Source organism: Alexandromys fortis, unplaced genomic scaffold (genome assembly GCF_014885135.2).
Source record: "Alexandromys fortis isolate MF-2015 unplaced genomic scaffold, M_Fortis_MF-2015_v1.1 scaffold_9, whole genome shotgun sequence".
NCBI lineage: Eukaryota > Metazoa > Chordata > Mammalia > Rodentia > Cricetidae > Alexandromys > Alexandromys fortis.
Window position 1 is genome coordinate 13,781,298 of NW_026067892.1, and position 15,116 is coordinate 13,796,413.

Sequence of the window (15,116 nt, forward strand, 5' to 3'; positions counted from 1 at the left end):
AAAAGGTTTCTGAATTGATTCTGAAGGAAAAATTGAGACTTTGTGAATTATCAGAAACAGAAATCGTGGTACTTCACTAATGCTGAATTTCCATCATAATGAGCAGAAAATGAATATTGGGAAAGAGCTTGAAGTAATTTCTTGGGAGAGATTAACAAATACCCTAAAAGAGATTTTATTTTATTAAAAAAAACTAATTGGGTTCTTCTTCACATTGTACAAGGAATACCAATTTCTGGAGCCCCTACATTTTATACTAACGCAAATAAATCAGGAAAGGCAGGTTACAAGTCAGTAAAGTGGCTCAAAGCCCTCATGATTCTGTTCATATATTAGAACTATATGCTACTCTCACTGTATTAGATTTTCCAGAACCTCTTAATATAGTTACTTTCAATATACAGAAAGTTGTTTTACATATTGAAACCACTGAACATATTCCAGATGATTCAGAGTTAACTTTGCTATTTATTCAATTACAAGAAAAAATCAGAAATAGAAATCATCCCTTGTGTATACCACATATCAGATCCCATATATGTGTCTACCAGGCCCTCTAGTACAAGGTAAAGACGAAACTGATCAGCTATTGGTAGGAAATGTACTGGAAGCCTCAGAATTTCCTAAGAAATACCACGTTAATAGCAAAGGCTTGAAGAAAGATATTGTTTTTTTTATTACTTGGCAATAAGCCAAGGAAGTTATAAGGCCACGTCCTACTTGTTCTTTGAATAACAAGTTCCACTACCTGCGGGAAGTCACCCAAAGGGTGCTCAAAGAAATGAAATTTGGGAAATGGATGTGTTTCACTTTGCAGAGTTTAGAAAACATGTCACACGATCTGTGGTAACTGGGCTTTCTAAAATTCCTGATAAATACAATAGTTAAAAGCATTTTCAAAATAATTCAATATAATCTATTACACCACTAACTAGAGTTATTGATTGGTTCAGCAGATACATTATTGAGACGACTGATGTATAGGAGGGTGCTAACCAGATAGTCATGAGGACAAGAACTCAGTGCCCAGTGCACAGCTGAGTGTTCTGTATGCGCCTGGAACTCTAGCCCCAAAGGATCGGATGCCTTCCAACATCATGACTGCACACAAGCACAAACATGAGTAAACAAGCTCAAAAGTGAGCACGCACGCGTGCACTCCCACACACATACACACTAAATAAAATCTAAAACCTACCATTTGTTTAGACTACATTTTATCTTGGTTTATGACACCACATTCTATGGGACAAAACAAAAGGAAATCTTGGCAGAATTCCTTTTTTTTTTTTTTTTTTTTTTACCACACAGCTATTGAATGCAAACCAACTTAAACACATAATCATCTGCAGTGTATCTCTAGTCAAAATTACTTAATCTGAATGTAACAAACCAATTAGTCACATACACCTCCCTCCCAAACATGGCCTGAACTAAGAAAAAAAAAACATGTTAGTGTCACAAAAGAAAAACAAAGGCAGGATAGAACATGATTAGATAAAGGACTCGGTGCCTGAGGGGCTTGGACCAAAGAAGTAAATCAATGAAAATTAGATGTGTCAGGGACACTGGGGCAACCCGCTGTGTGTACAGCAATACAGTGTCAGGAACAAACTTCCTACAAGTGATGTTGTTATGGTTATACACAAAAGTACCCTTGATGTTAGGAGAAAGAGGCTGTTTGCAACTGATCTTCAAATGATGCAGAAAATAAAACAATAATCAGGAGAAAGCACATTAACAGCAGAATGCCCCAAGTGTAGAGGGGAGGGAGTTCTTCCTGGCCAAGGGTGTAGGTGGCTAGGGCGCTGTCTCAACCTTTGTGGGAATTTTCCCAAGTACTAAGAGGTTAAAGAGAACACCATATGAACAAACAAAAATACAAAGTTGGCAAATAATGAAAAACTATATGAAGTCTTCATTAATAAAATTATATATTCCATAAACCCAATTTTCTAAACCAAGATAAATTCATTATGTTTTAATATTGAGGCATTACTTATTTATACTCTTAAAGAATAGCCCTAAACTTTACTTTTTTAATTAAAACTTTATTATGAAGAGCTTGCGAATAAAAGCATTAAATTAAGTGGACTTAACTACGCAATAAAATGTCTTGCTACAGAATCCCCTGTGGGTAAAAAAAAAAAAAAAAAAAAAAATTTCTCAAGATGGGATAGACAACAAGACTGCTGGAAAAGACGATAGAACGGAAGTCTGGTCCACACAGATCAGAAGGAAAACACGAATGCCACCCCTTTCAAGAACTGGGCTGTTGTGTGGAATCACAGGTGACTTCACGCTCCTCTCCAGAGCAGGGCATGGACAGCTGGACAGATGTGGCGGCTCCCATCCGGCCACACAGTCCAGCTCCCCCTCTCTAAGGGGACGTATGGAAACAGATAAAAACAACTGGAACTTGGCTACAGAAACATCACTGGACGAATTCTAGGGAAGGGTGCTGTCAGGAGAGGGCGGGGCACAGTAAACACAGGACCCTTGGCAAGAGATGAAGTCGAGACTGCCTGAAGAACGGTCTATCCCGTGCTCACTCGGGCCCCTGCAGAACTTACGCCAAGGATGTGTAACTGGGTCGCAACACTGCTTTGTTGCCACGGACCTGGATAAGACCCGGTGGCAGAGCTTCAGGTGGAAAGGTGGCAGTTCAGAGGGCACTGCCAGCCTTTCCTATGCTGGCAGAGGTTTGGATAACTGTCCATTCATCCCACGGGGAACAAGAAAGGCATAGGTCTTTCTATGAACTCGCTTGAATATTAACTAGAAAGAATATTGCCATAACACAGGCTGATGATATACATTTACATATCATCCCTTAAATTCACAAAAATATACTTTTTAAAAGAAACTTCAAAGTCTATTTTTGTTCATTTGTCTCTGTGTGTATGTCACGTGTATGCTTGTGCCTTTAAGAGGTCCAAAAGAGGGTATTGGATCCCCTGGACTTGGAGTGACAGGTGGTTGCTGAGCTGCATGATGTGGCTGCTGGGAACTGAACTCAGACCCTCTACAAGGGCAGAAAGCCGTCCCAACCAATCATCCAAGTCTCCAGCTCCCCACAAATACCAATGTGGGGTCTGGGCTGCAAAAGCTGTCTGCTAGCATGCATTTCCATTATGATGTGTTCTTAGGGAATCGATGGTGTTCTGTCCCATCAATAACCCCTAGGCACGCAAAGAAAGAACGTTCAGTTAGTACGGCATCTGTCTCCACAGTCCTTTCCTCCATCCCCTGTGACTCCACGGATGTCAAGAACATACGTCAACACAAGCGTCATGCACCGCCGTGCCCTTGGGAATGCAGCATCTGAAATGTCTGGGCCATGGCTCAGCGGTGCGGTGCTTATCACAGAAGAGCAGGCCACTCACGCTCACCTTGTCAATGGAAACCACCAGAGTGGGCTCCACCTTCGCTTCAATTTCTTCTGGTCCGTAAAAACAGTGGAGTTTACCCCCTCTCAGAGCACAGTACAGCCTTCTCCAGCCAACCAGACCTTTTACTGTTTGCTGGAAATAAAAAAAAGTCAAGAAACCATCAATCTAAGTCACTACCACATCAACTCTAATCTCAGCTCAGTTTTTACACAATCAGTTAAGGCTTCAGAACTTTTAAAATGTGACAGAATTAGCCATTCATTGGCTTGACAGTAAGGCTGAGCACCCCAAATCCAAGAGCGGGGAAGTCTAGAATTCTCAGAAGCATTAGGCAAAATGAAGGTAATTATTACCACACAATTTTACACACACAAAATCATAAATCAACACAGATTTGGGAAAGCTAGCCTATTAAAATCTAGTGCTTAGAATTACACAGCAATTCATCAAAGGGCCCGGGGAAATTATAAAAATAACTCTCTCTGTACTGAAAATAATTCCCCTTCACTTCTTTCAGAACACTAGAAAACGGTGACTACCTGCTAAGAATGCAAATTTTCTTTCCTCCTAATGGAATCTTTTAGAAAAAAAAAAGCTATTGATTCATCGAAGCCCACGATTAATTATTTACTGAATATAAATAACTCTGGCTATAAATAAATCAGGAGTAAGTGGTACAGAGGCAGCTCTGGAAGCCCAGAGGCCCAAACTGCGCCAAACGCAGGCTGCCAGAGGGGCCTTTATGGGAAAGGTGCTGGGCAGCCAGAGTCGGTTTCCACACGACAACCGACAACCGTTGCCAGGGTCCTGTGCCTGTGAGACGGGTGACCCGAGGGAACTGGAGAGGCAGCTCCGCAGTCAGCCAGACTCCAGGGGGCCCTCTTCGGTAGCCGCTCTTCCCACCCCACACCTTCCGCACCTCGTGTCCGGTAAACGGTACAAAGGCTAACACTTCCAGAAAGGCCGCTGGAGCAAGAGCCTGTGTAGTAAGTGTCTGATTACCACTCCGCAGCTGAAGGATAGATGTGAGGCCCTCTACCTGCTCATTAAGGAATCCCGCAAATGCATCTTCGGCCATACAAGCAGGCTGGGCCACTAACCGGCAGCACACGTTGCCATACAAGGGGAGCCAAAAGGAACAGTCCTCTGGTTAAGGAAGAGAGGGAGGGGGAAAAAAAAACAAGCGATAAATATACATTTAAGGCTGTTACACATTCCAGAGTTTTCTTTTATGTTTCTTTCCCTTTATACAATAACATTTTAAAAGTTTTACACAGTGGCTCATCTACCTCAATTCTGTAATACTAAAGGATACAGGAGCGTGTGGAGAAGCCAGGGCAGGCCCAGACCAACAGTGTGGTCAACTGGAGGAACGGTGGCAGAATAGCGGCCTTTCGTCTCCTGACTTCAGAAGTAATCATTAGGGGAATTCTTCAGAGTTTAATAGAAAATAGTCTAATAAAAGTGACGTGTGGTCACCAAATTTCATTGCTTGCTCTAATTTTCACTATAATTAGCAAGGTGTGCCTCTAAGTGGAACATTATTTCACCCGAGTTAAAGACATTTAAACGCTTCGGCCCAACTTCTTAGCCTTCCCCTATTGAACAAGTAATCACGAGCCGTGAGAAGCAGCCTCCAGTGCGAGCCTGCATGTGCAGGCAGGGAAGGAACTGTGAGTCTGTGCCCAGTGATGGCATCAACAGGATGAAGGGGAGAGAGGGGGAAGGAGGAGTCAGAGGAGGACCACCAGCATCAGACATCAAAGTTTCAGCGAGCCGGCTAAGGGGAGTTCACACCAAGGCAGAGCTTAGATACAGGTCTGTCTAGCCTAGAAAGAGCAGAAAGAGAGGGGTGCACGTCCCTGAAGTGAAGCCACGAAGGGTGGCCAGGTGTCAGGAGACACAACCAAGCCAAATAAAGAGTGACCATGTTCCACGGGCTGCCCAGCCACAGGGAGCAGCGAGAAGACGCCGTGAAGCAGTGGCTGACCAGCGTGGGAGCACTAAGCTAAAGGGAGGAGAAACCAAGGTTCCCCCATCAGGGATGGAGTGGGCTGGAAAGTGCACGGTGGGCTAGAGTATTCCAGGATATTCCAGGGGGCAAGAAAGTGCTCCCAGAGACCCCTTAAAATGACACAAAGCCTCTTAACAGCTACGTCTGCAACAAATGCAACATCCAACTGAACAAAGACGTCGGCACAATGCGATGCTCTGACTGACAGGAAAGGAACCAGGCCCCCAACAGGCAGAGAGCAGAGCCAGAAAGACACACTGGAGTCACATAACGAGCTCAACAGACCTTAATACACGCTACGATTCTTGTAGTTTGTAAAGCATGCGGTAAGCAACTTGGTATCATGTGTTTGTGTGCAGGGGGAAGATCTTGACAATGAACCTGCAAGTTTCTTGTTAGTTTGAGATTTTTTTTTTTTTTTTTGAGACAGGGTTTCTCCGTAGCTTTTCGGTTCCTGTCCTGGAACTAGCTCTTGTAGACCAGGCTGGCCTCAAACTCACAGAGATCGGTCTGCCTCTGCCTCCCGAGTGCGCCACCACCGCCTGGCGTTTGAGATTATATTTTTAAAAGTTCTTTCAGAAAGGGACAGAAACCTACAAGATGGCATTCCTTTGGTGTGGGACGCAGTACAGCAGTAGGCATACCCCTTCTCCCCATATGGAAGGAAAGCATGGGTAATTTACTCTGGGCATTGGGGGTGTAAACAAGTATCCGGTACATGCTGTCACGTCAGGCTGCCTCACGTCGACAAGGATTTTAGGGTGCTCACTACATCCTGATAACTAGCTGTTGGCTGCAATCACTATTTACTTAGAGCCTTAGGAACCCTGAAAAACTACTGGTTTGGATAAAAATACAGCTACTTAGTGTTCTAGTTGGCTTTCTGTTGCTGTGATAAGCACCACGACCAAAAGCAATTCGGAGCGGAAAGGCTCGTTGCAGCTTACACTTCCCGACGCTGGCTCATCGCTGAGGGAACTCAGAGCAGGAACCCGGAGGAATGCCGCTTACCAGCGTGCTCTCTGGCTTCTGCTCAGCTCGGTTTCTTATACAGCCCGGACCCACCTACCCGCCTAGGGATGGTACCACCCACAGTGGGCCAAGCCTTCCTTTATCAATTAGCGACCGAGAAGATGCTCGACCAACATGCACACAGGCTAATCTGAGGGCGGCAACTCTTCAGTGAGGTGTTCTCTCTCTCTCTCTCTCTCTCTCTCCCCCCCCCCCAAGTCTGGAAAGATGATAGGAGAACCTAACCAGGACACTGGGCATATACTAAGATACATGGCAGCCGAAGTTTAGTAATCTGTCAGGAGGGGAAACCAGCCTAAATAAAGAACAGAAACGAAAACTAAAATGGATTCAAAACTGGCCTATGCGTCAGCCTACTGTAGACTACCAGCTTCTGGGACTAATCCAATCTTTTTATTAAGACCTCAGTAAAGGAGACCTGGGAGGATACCCACACCTACACAAAATTCCACAGTGCACAGACAAAGAAACAAGTGGGAGTCACCTTTCCTAAAACAAGCAGTAAACAAAATAAATACTCAACACAGCCAAGTGTTTCAGGAACACATAAATTTTCTATATAGGAATTTCAAATTTATGAATGGCTGATGTTGTAAATATCTGCAAGTTGCTTACTTTTAAGTTAGAATGTAATTCCTCGAGACACAGAATCATAAATGATTAGGTTCTCAGACACGTCCATAAAGTCTGTGCAATCAATAATGCATTTGAACGCGACACACCACAACTAATCATGTGCATCTCATAAGATGAGTCCAGATTTCACACGAGGGAGGGAAAATCCTTCCTTCCTGCAGTATCCTCGAGGGGCAATGCCAGACACAGAATCCCTTCCTGTAGCATCCTTGAGAAGGGATGCTGGGTGCAAAATCCCGTCCTATAGCATCCTCGAGAGGGGTTGCTGGATGTAGAATCCCTGTCACATCCTGGAAAGGGGATGCGGATGTAGAATCCCTTCCTGCAGCAGCCTTGAGAGGGGGGGCTGCTGGATGCAGAATCCCATCCTGTAGCATCCGAGGATGCAGATGGTTTGGTCCCCAGCTCCACATACTCAACCATCACCTGCGATCTCTTACCAAGGCTTCGGTAACTCCAGATTACTGAGGAACAGAAGAGTCACAGCTTCTCTGTGCCTCTTGCAAAGAAGAGGACCTCCAGGACACTCACTCAACATCTGAGCGCAAATTCTACACTTAAAAACGCCACCTCTCTCAAGGCAGAGTCGTCATGTGTGAAACACGTGCATGGCATCGACCATGAGCCTGGCGCGTGCCCACCGCCTCCGATTGTATCCCAGGGCAGCCTCACTCCCGTCGTCCACTCTGTCCCCGTGGCACGGCTACTCTCAATCCTAGTGCCCAAAGCATTTGTCAGAATACTTAATCGTTCCTTTCCAGCCGAAGGGCGCACGGGGACAGGATGGACAGGAAATGAAAGTGCCAACGACGGCTCATAAAAACGGCTTTCAAAAGTGAAGTCAAAACTGCCAGCCCCCAAGACATGAAAGTCGAGTAGTCCCTACGGACACATGGAACATGGGGTAAGACCAGGTCAAGAGACGAAGCCCGAAGTATCCTGTGATATTTGAAAACAAACAGAATTATGTTCTACATCAAGAACACACCGATTACGGGAATGGAGTCCGACTATTCTAAAGCTTTTACGCTGTCTGGGGAAAAGAGAAAACAGGCTCTTTCTGTTTACTTTGGTGATTACAAATTTAAGGGTAATTTCTACGATATTCCAACATAATGTGTAATTTTACCAACAGAGGGAAATTTGAATGATAAAAGTAATTACCCCTTGTTTGAAGAGGCAGGCCTATAACATGAAAAAAAATGCATATTTTGAAGTAAAAAATAAAAACGCGGTTTAAAAATTATGTACAATAACAAAGGCTCAAATTAGACAAAGCAAAATCAAATAGCCAAGAAGACTGGAATGCAGAACTTGACTCGTCCATACCTCCTGCCACACAGACTATGCACAATCACCATTAATAACAAATAATTAGCATGCTAGTAAATAAGGCACATGGGGCTATTTCGAGAATGAGCATTAAAATAGAGAAAAAGATGTCAGTACGAGAAATAGATTGCGGGCAGACAATAATACTGCAGGGGCCATGTGACATAAAGTACTGAGGGGGATTCCGTGTTCATAAAACTCATATCCGGCCGAGTCCACAAGGACCTGTGAAAATACTTTCTGGAAATGACCCAAGACATAGGAAAGCAGAGCCTGCAGCTACCTGAAGACAACTCCGTTGTAGGGGCGTGGTAGCACACAATATGGGGGAGCAAATGCCCTGCCACCAAGAGGACTTAACACCTCTGTCCACACACGGTCCAAATCCTAGCATCTGGGAAGGGACATACATTTGGCAGAGCCATGAAAGACCAGCAGGGAAGCAAACACAACCCATGTTGGGACTTCCACACCCATTGTTCCCAGGGGACGTTCTACCAGTGAGAAGAGCTGTGTAGAGATTCCCCTTAAAAAGGTTAAATCGCATGTCTCACAGCCCATCACCTTCCCTCTATTTTTGGTAAATTTTATTACAACTTTGCAAAGTCACCATGAAATCACCCATCCCAGGAGCATCGAGGCCCTCTGGCCTTTACAGCCAGAAAGCACGAAGTAGCCATACACACACTTCCATACCCTTTCCCCTAGGAATTGGATGAGTGTGGAATGAATGAGCTCCTCACCCAACGCTGCTCTGTATTTCCCACCCCAGGTACAGCTGGCAACGTGCTCACAGACCTTCCCTACCGCCTGAGCTTCTTAAGACACATTCCCATAGATTCTTTTCAGAAAAAAAAAAAAACCAAAACAATGAAATTAGCATTAAAATGAACAGAAGCCTGCTTCCTCCGTGCCCTCACTTTCAGCAGAAGGCGTGGCTTAAAAAAATTAAAACAAAACAAAACAAACAAACAAACAAACAAAAACAGAAGGCATGGCTTGTCCTGATCGTTAACTTTAAACCCAGACGCATCCGACTGTCAGCCAGCAGAACAGAGAATCATCAACTCTGAGTCACAGAGAAAAGGGCACGGAACACTTCAAATCTTTCTATTGGGAGTCAGGGTCAGCCACAACAGCAACAAGAACCCTTTATCTTTCTCCTCTGGGGAAGAGAGAGACAGGGTGGCGAAAACCCAGACTTGTCCATGTGTATATTTGTAAATCCAAAATCCCCTCCAGGGGAGCATGCTAAAATTAGGAGTCACCGTCACCACAGGCATACATCCAACACACGTGATTAAATCACGCACAGAGTACTCACCATTGCCGTGAACAGATAGATTATGGGTCTTGAAGCAGTCTCCCACACTTTCCAAGGTCAGGGTGGCATGAGCTAGCAGATGGTACTTCGCACCCCTGAGAACGAGATAGAAGGCATCCTTGAGTATTCTTACATGCTGTCTCTGTGAGGTCAGCCATTCAAGTGTCCAGCAAAATGAAAACAACAAACAACCTGTCCTTAGAGAATAGGGCAAATGACTCGGACGACATTTCTCTAAACACACACAAGAGGCCCCCAATCAATGGCGAAGCCATGTTGAACATTTCCAGGGTAAAGCGACCACAAAAAGGTACCATCTAATTCTACTGCTAGGCGAACTGACCACCATGAAAACAAATCTGGGGTTGTGGGTACGGAACAGAGGAACACTGCCTGGGGCGAGGAGGATATAGAAGCCTGCACAACTGCCAAGCAGAGCAGGGGGCGGCAGCTGTTGAGAAGAATAATACAGTGGTTCCTCCAAAAACTAGGAAAAAGAGACCATCCCAGGGAGATCCAGTGGCTGGGCTTCTGGACACACACCCACAGGGACGGAAAAGAAGGACGGGAATAAACATGTGAGCACTATGTTCACAGAGGCATTACTTTATAAGATCTGAAAGGCTGAAAAACTCAAGTGTCCATCTGAAGTGCTGGCTTAGTGGTCGCACATGAATCTACTGATATTTCAATTATCATCTACCTCCCCATAGTCCCTCAGTCGGCACCCTGCTGGCTACTCAGACCGTAGACCTGGTGGGGTCCCACGCCTCAGCTCTGCTCCGGTCACAATATATAGGTTTATGAAGTCTCTCATTCTATTTATCAATAAGACTTGGGGTTCAATGGCTGGGGTGAAAATCTACTTGCTCAGAGGCTGAGTAGTAACTAGCTGGCCTTGCTTTTTGGCCACAACACACCATGAGACACATCTCTTGCCTCGTTCTAGAACCAAGAGAGCTCAAACTCTAGTCCCCACCCTTTCCTTCCTGTGCATCTTCTCTATCCAAATTGTTGGTTACTCTATGGTCAGTTTCCACCTAGGAATGGAGAAATGGCATCTACCTACCTATCAATCTACCAACCTTCTATCCAAAGATTGTAAAGAATTATCCAACCTTCAAAAGAAAGCAAATTCTGACACATTTTACATACACACAACATGGATGACCTGTGAAAACATGATGCTCAGTGAACTATTTCTGTCACAGAAGGACACATCTCATACGACTTCACTTCATCCCAAGCATCAGAAGCAGTCAGATCCTTGGGTAGCAGAACAATGGCGGTGAGAGGCCAAGTAGGGAAAAGCAGGGGCCAGGGGTGTTGGTGCTGAAAGGGTACAGCATTTCAGCTCAGGAAGATGAAGAAGTAGTAGAGACGGATGGTGGGGATGGTCACCCAGAATAGCAAAGTAAATCTACCTTATACCCCTCAAGTGTGTTCTCAAAAACTGCTAAGACAGTCAATAGAAGTCACATGCAATCTGTAACAATATGAAAAAGCTCAGCTATACAAGATACACACGATGGTACACCCCATGTTCTCAGCATGTTGGACGCAGAGCCAAAGACTGTGATCCTGAACTCCATGGTAGGGTCTCCCCGTCCTCACATTTATATATCATGATGACAGATTTATACCCAATACACATTATTAATCAATTTAGCATCCTTATCACTTTATATTTTGGCAATTAGAAAAACCTGTAAGCTTTTTAATAACACAGATGTCTCAATGAAGGGTCTCTGTTTGCTCTAAGCACATTTACTCAAAATCCCTATAATGCGTCAGCTAAGTCTTGCGCTAAGTGATGGGCATTCAGTTGTAAGATCCAGTGTTATGTTCTTGGGCAGGCAGGAGTGGAAAAAAGGGAACAGACAGCAATAAACACAAACAACATACCAGCAACTTCTAGCGGTGCTAAAACCTTTGCTGTGACAGGAACAAAGGTGAGAAGTGCCACGCTAGGAAGGTAAAGTAGAGAAAGCGTCTCCGAGAAAGCGGCACCGACGCAGAGGTCTCGGGGCTGGAGAGATGGCTCGGCAGGGAAATGACTTGGCGTGCCAGCATCAGGACCCATGTGAAAATCAAGCAGCACATGTCTGTACAGTGGGATCACCCTTCTGTACGCTGCGATAGATGTTGCTCTCATTGGCTAAGAATAAAAGCCGCTCAGGCCTATGCCAAGGCAGAATATAGCTAGGCAGGAAAGCTAAACTGAATATAGAAAGAAAGAAGGACCGAGTGGGGCTGGGGGGAGGACATGAGCCAGGTGCCCAAGAAACAAGATGCCAGAAGACTGGTGATGCCACAGCCACGTGGCCATACACGGATTAGTAGAAATGGGTTAATTTAAGTGTAAGAGCTAGTTAGTAATATGCCTAAACTATAGGCCAAATATTTTCTAATTAATATTAAGCCTCTGAGCGATTATTTCGAAGCAGCAGTGGGACCAGGAGGGAGGGAGGGAGGGAGGGGGGGGGAGAGAGAGAGAGAGAGAGAGAGAGAGAGAGAGAGAGAGAGAGAGAGAGAGAGAGGGAGGAACCCCCGTTTATACCTCTGCACTCTCTGCACTGGGTGGGAGAGAAGGGTGGATCCCTGGAGGTCACTGGCCAGTCATGCTACCTGAATGGGGAGCCACCGCCATGGGTGAGCTCCAGGTTAAGTGACAGACCCCAAAATGAGGTGCAAAGTGATCCAGAGACACCCAGTATTCACCTTTGGCTGTGAGAAATGCACGGAGCGCATGTATGCATACATATTCCACACCTGGATGAGCAAATGACTCCAGAAACTGAGGAGACATGGCCTGCGCAGGGAGAGCTTGGAAAGCAACTTCAGCGCCAAAAGGAAAGCAGAAGTAGTGTGGCAGCTACCCATGGGGCAGGCCGAGGCTGGACATGCAGGCAGAGGTCAGAAGGCACTGGGCTTCGTGAGGCCCAGAAGGAGGGTGGGTTGAAGTCTATGAAGAAGGGGAAATCACCGCAAGTTGAGAGGTGGATAATGAAACCTAGAACTAACTGGACTTTCCAGGGCAAAGACCCTCTTTGACCGAACCCTAGCCAGGCTTCTCCGAGCCTTCTGTTGAACTGGGTCTCAACCTGGGCCTACACAGGCTGCGTGAAGAACTGCACCCTGGTCCCAGCCCACCTCTACAGATGGGTGGGTCCCTGTCTCCCAGTCTGTTTGGACAGCCTCACTTGCTGATGTCCCAGCTGGTAAAACCAGGTGAGCTGCACCCAGACCCACTCGGGACTCCCCTTGGGGCTGTGTGGCATTTCCACGTCCGCGACTCTGAGCCCTAGCTTGTCACCCCCCTGCCCCTTCCTGCTCCCGTTCAAGCCCCTCAATGTAGATTAGAGTGGAGCACCATTCTTGCTGGCTTCTGCTCCCTGAGCAAGAGTAAACTGTTAGCACCTGCGTGACCACTTTATTTCCTGCCGGCTTTGTCTGACAAACGCAATCTCCTTCCTTCCGGCTGTGGACTTGAAAGGTCTGGCGTTTCTACCCGCAGCGTGGGGAGCGGAGGCTGTCCGGTCTCACAACTAGCACACTTGCCGGAATTCTTAGACAATCTGGCGATGAAGTTAGTAAATGGTTATAGAAACTGAATTTGGGACTGGGGTGGTGTGGCTCAGTGGTAAAGTTGTTTGCCGAGTGTATTCAATGCCCGGAACAGGACCAAAAGAAAAAAAAATCCACATAAATAACAACCGTATTTTTCTATGCCAATAACCTCAGTTTTATGAGTTTTTGTGGTTTTATGACTTTCCTCTCCAAGCGCTGAGGAGTATGTTAAGGGTACATGTGTGCACACAGACTCCGGATAACCCGGGGAAAAGACAGGTCTGATGGGAATCTTTCACTGTGCCAGCTGACGTTTCACAAACTTAGCTCCCACTAAATCTTTGATGGGATCTCTAATAATAATATGCACACGTTTAGCAAGCACATAGCATTCTTTACTGGAATCTCTGCAATGAAAAATGTGCACACAGCAAACGTACAGGGATGCATGCACGTCCTCTAAAACAAAAGGATGTTCCATAGAAGGTTTTCTGACAAAATCTTTTTTTTTTTAAAAAAAAAATTATGCTTTAAGTTTTGTGTGTGTGAGTGTTTTGCCTGCATGTATGTCTGTGCACCACGTGCATGCCTGGTGCCCACAGAGGCCAGAAGGGGGCATCAGATCTCCTGGAGCCAGGGTTGCAGATGGCTGTGAGCTGCCACATGGGTGTTAGGCATTGAACCAGGGGTCCTCAGGAAGAGCAACCAGTGCTCTGAACCACTGAGCCTTTGCTCCAGTCCCTCCCTCAGCTTTTCATTTTGTATAATCCTTACGGACCGGCCAGGCTAATTTTTAGCACACAGTGTTTCAGGTTAAACTTTATGTAGGAAAACTTGTTATTTTTATTTCCATATTTCAATCCTGACAATGTCATCAGCGTGAGGCGTGAGCACAGATCTAGCGGGTCTGAACAGGATATCAGATTTAAACACTTTTGCACAAGGCCACTGAGAATCATATCGCCACTACCGAAGCCACTAACCTCATGCTCTGTGTGAGTTAGTCGGCTAGCACTGCCTGCTCCGTGTGGGCTAGCCTCTGCTAGCACTGCCTGCTCCATGTGGGCTAGCCTCTGCTAGCACTGCCTGCTCCATGTGGGCTAGCCTCTGCTAGCACTGCCTCGCACTACGCACGTTTCCCTGGAGCCTTTCATAATTAGCTTCCATTTTCCCCTAGCATCTACACGAGTTCCCCCTACCCCTGCAAAATTGAGGAAGCACGGGAGACAACTGGAGAATGAATCCAAGGAACCAAAGACCATGAGCACAAGGAGCGTGCTAACAGCACACAAGGCTGCCTGCTAATACGACGCCAGCTGTGTGGTAACAAGGTGTAATGTACGACGCGCGCTCCCGAGATGCTCATTTGTTTTACGGAAGTACATTGTTGAATACTGTAAGTGCTTTAAATTGATAAAGCAGTATCATTTTCCTTGCGAGAAAGAAAAAGAAATAGACTGGCTATCGGTGATTGAATGCAGAACGTGCCGTCTTTGGGAGAAAGATCGCTGACAATGAAGTCGAGTTGTCTGCGTTTGTCACCGCAGCTGCAAACAGTCAGCAAGGAAGGGTGGAGGCGAGCGCTCTCTCACCAGCAAGGGAAAACTGAAAACTATGTAATTATATTAGGTCGGTGAGGCTAACGGAGGCGCAGGAGGAGGATTAAGGTGAGGAGGGGTTAACTTGGGTGAGCAGGGGAGAGGAAGCCCCTCATGCACACACAGTCAGACTGGTGCAGAGACTTGGGTGGAAGCAATGAGCCATAGGCAGAGACGGCAAGGCCATGGGAGCACAGGCCAGGCATGGCTCACACACC

The 15,116-nt window shown here is 45.9% G+C and overlaps 2 protein-coding genes across 3 annotated transcripts in view; one reads left to right on the forward strand and one right to left on the reverse strand.

The window, feature by feature from the left end:
• The window catches only part of Cdk1 (cyclin dependent kinase 1), a 1,182,536-nt gene that overhangs the window by 1,138,600 nt on the left and 28,820 nt on the right, over window positions 1–15,116 (forward strand). The gene's annotated exons all lie outside the window — the stretch shown is intronic.
• Rtkn2 (rhotekin 2) overlaps window positions 1–15,116 on the reverse strand; it is a 64,055-nt gene that overhangs the window by 17,367 nt on the left and 31,572 nt on the right. For both annotated transcript variants that reach the window (XM_050139475.1, XM_050139465.1), the window contains exons 7-9: window positions 9,731–9,825; window positions 4,432–4,538; window positions 3,393–3,524 (exon numbers count right to left, since the gene is read on the reverse strand). In XM_050139475.1, coding sequence (XP_049995432.1) covers window positions 3,393–3,524; window positions 4,432–4,538; window positions 9,731–9,825 — 334 coding nt within the window. The remainder of the gene's footprint in view (window positions 1–3,392; window positions 3,525–4,431; window positions 4,539–9,730; window positions 9,826–15,116) is intronic.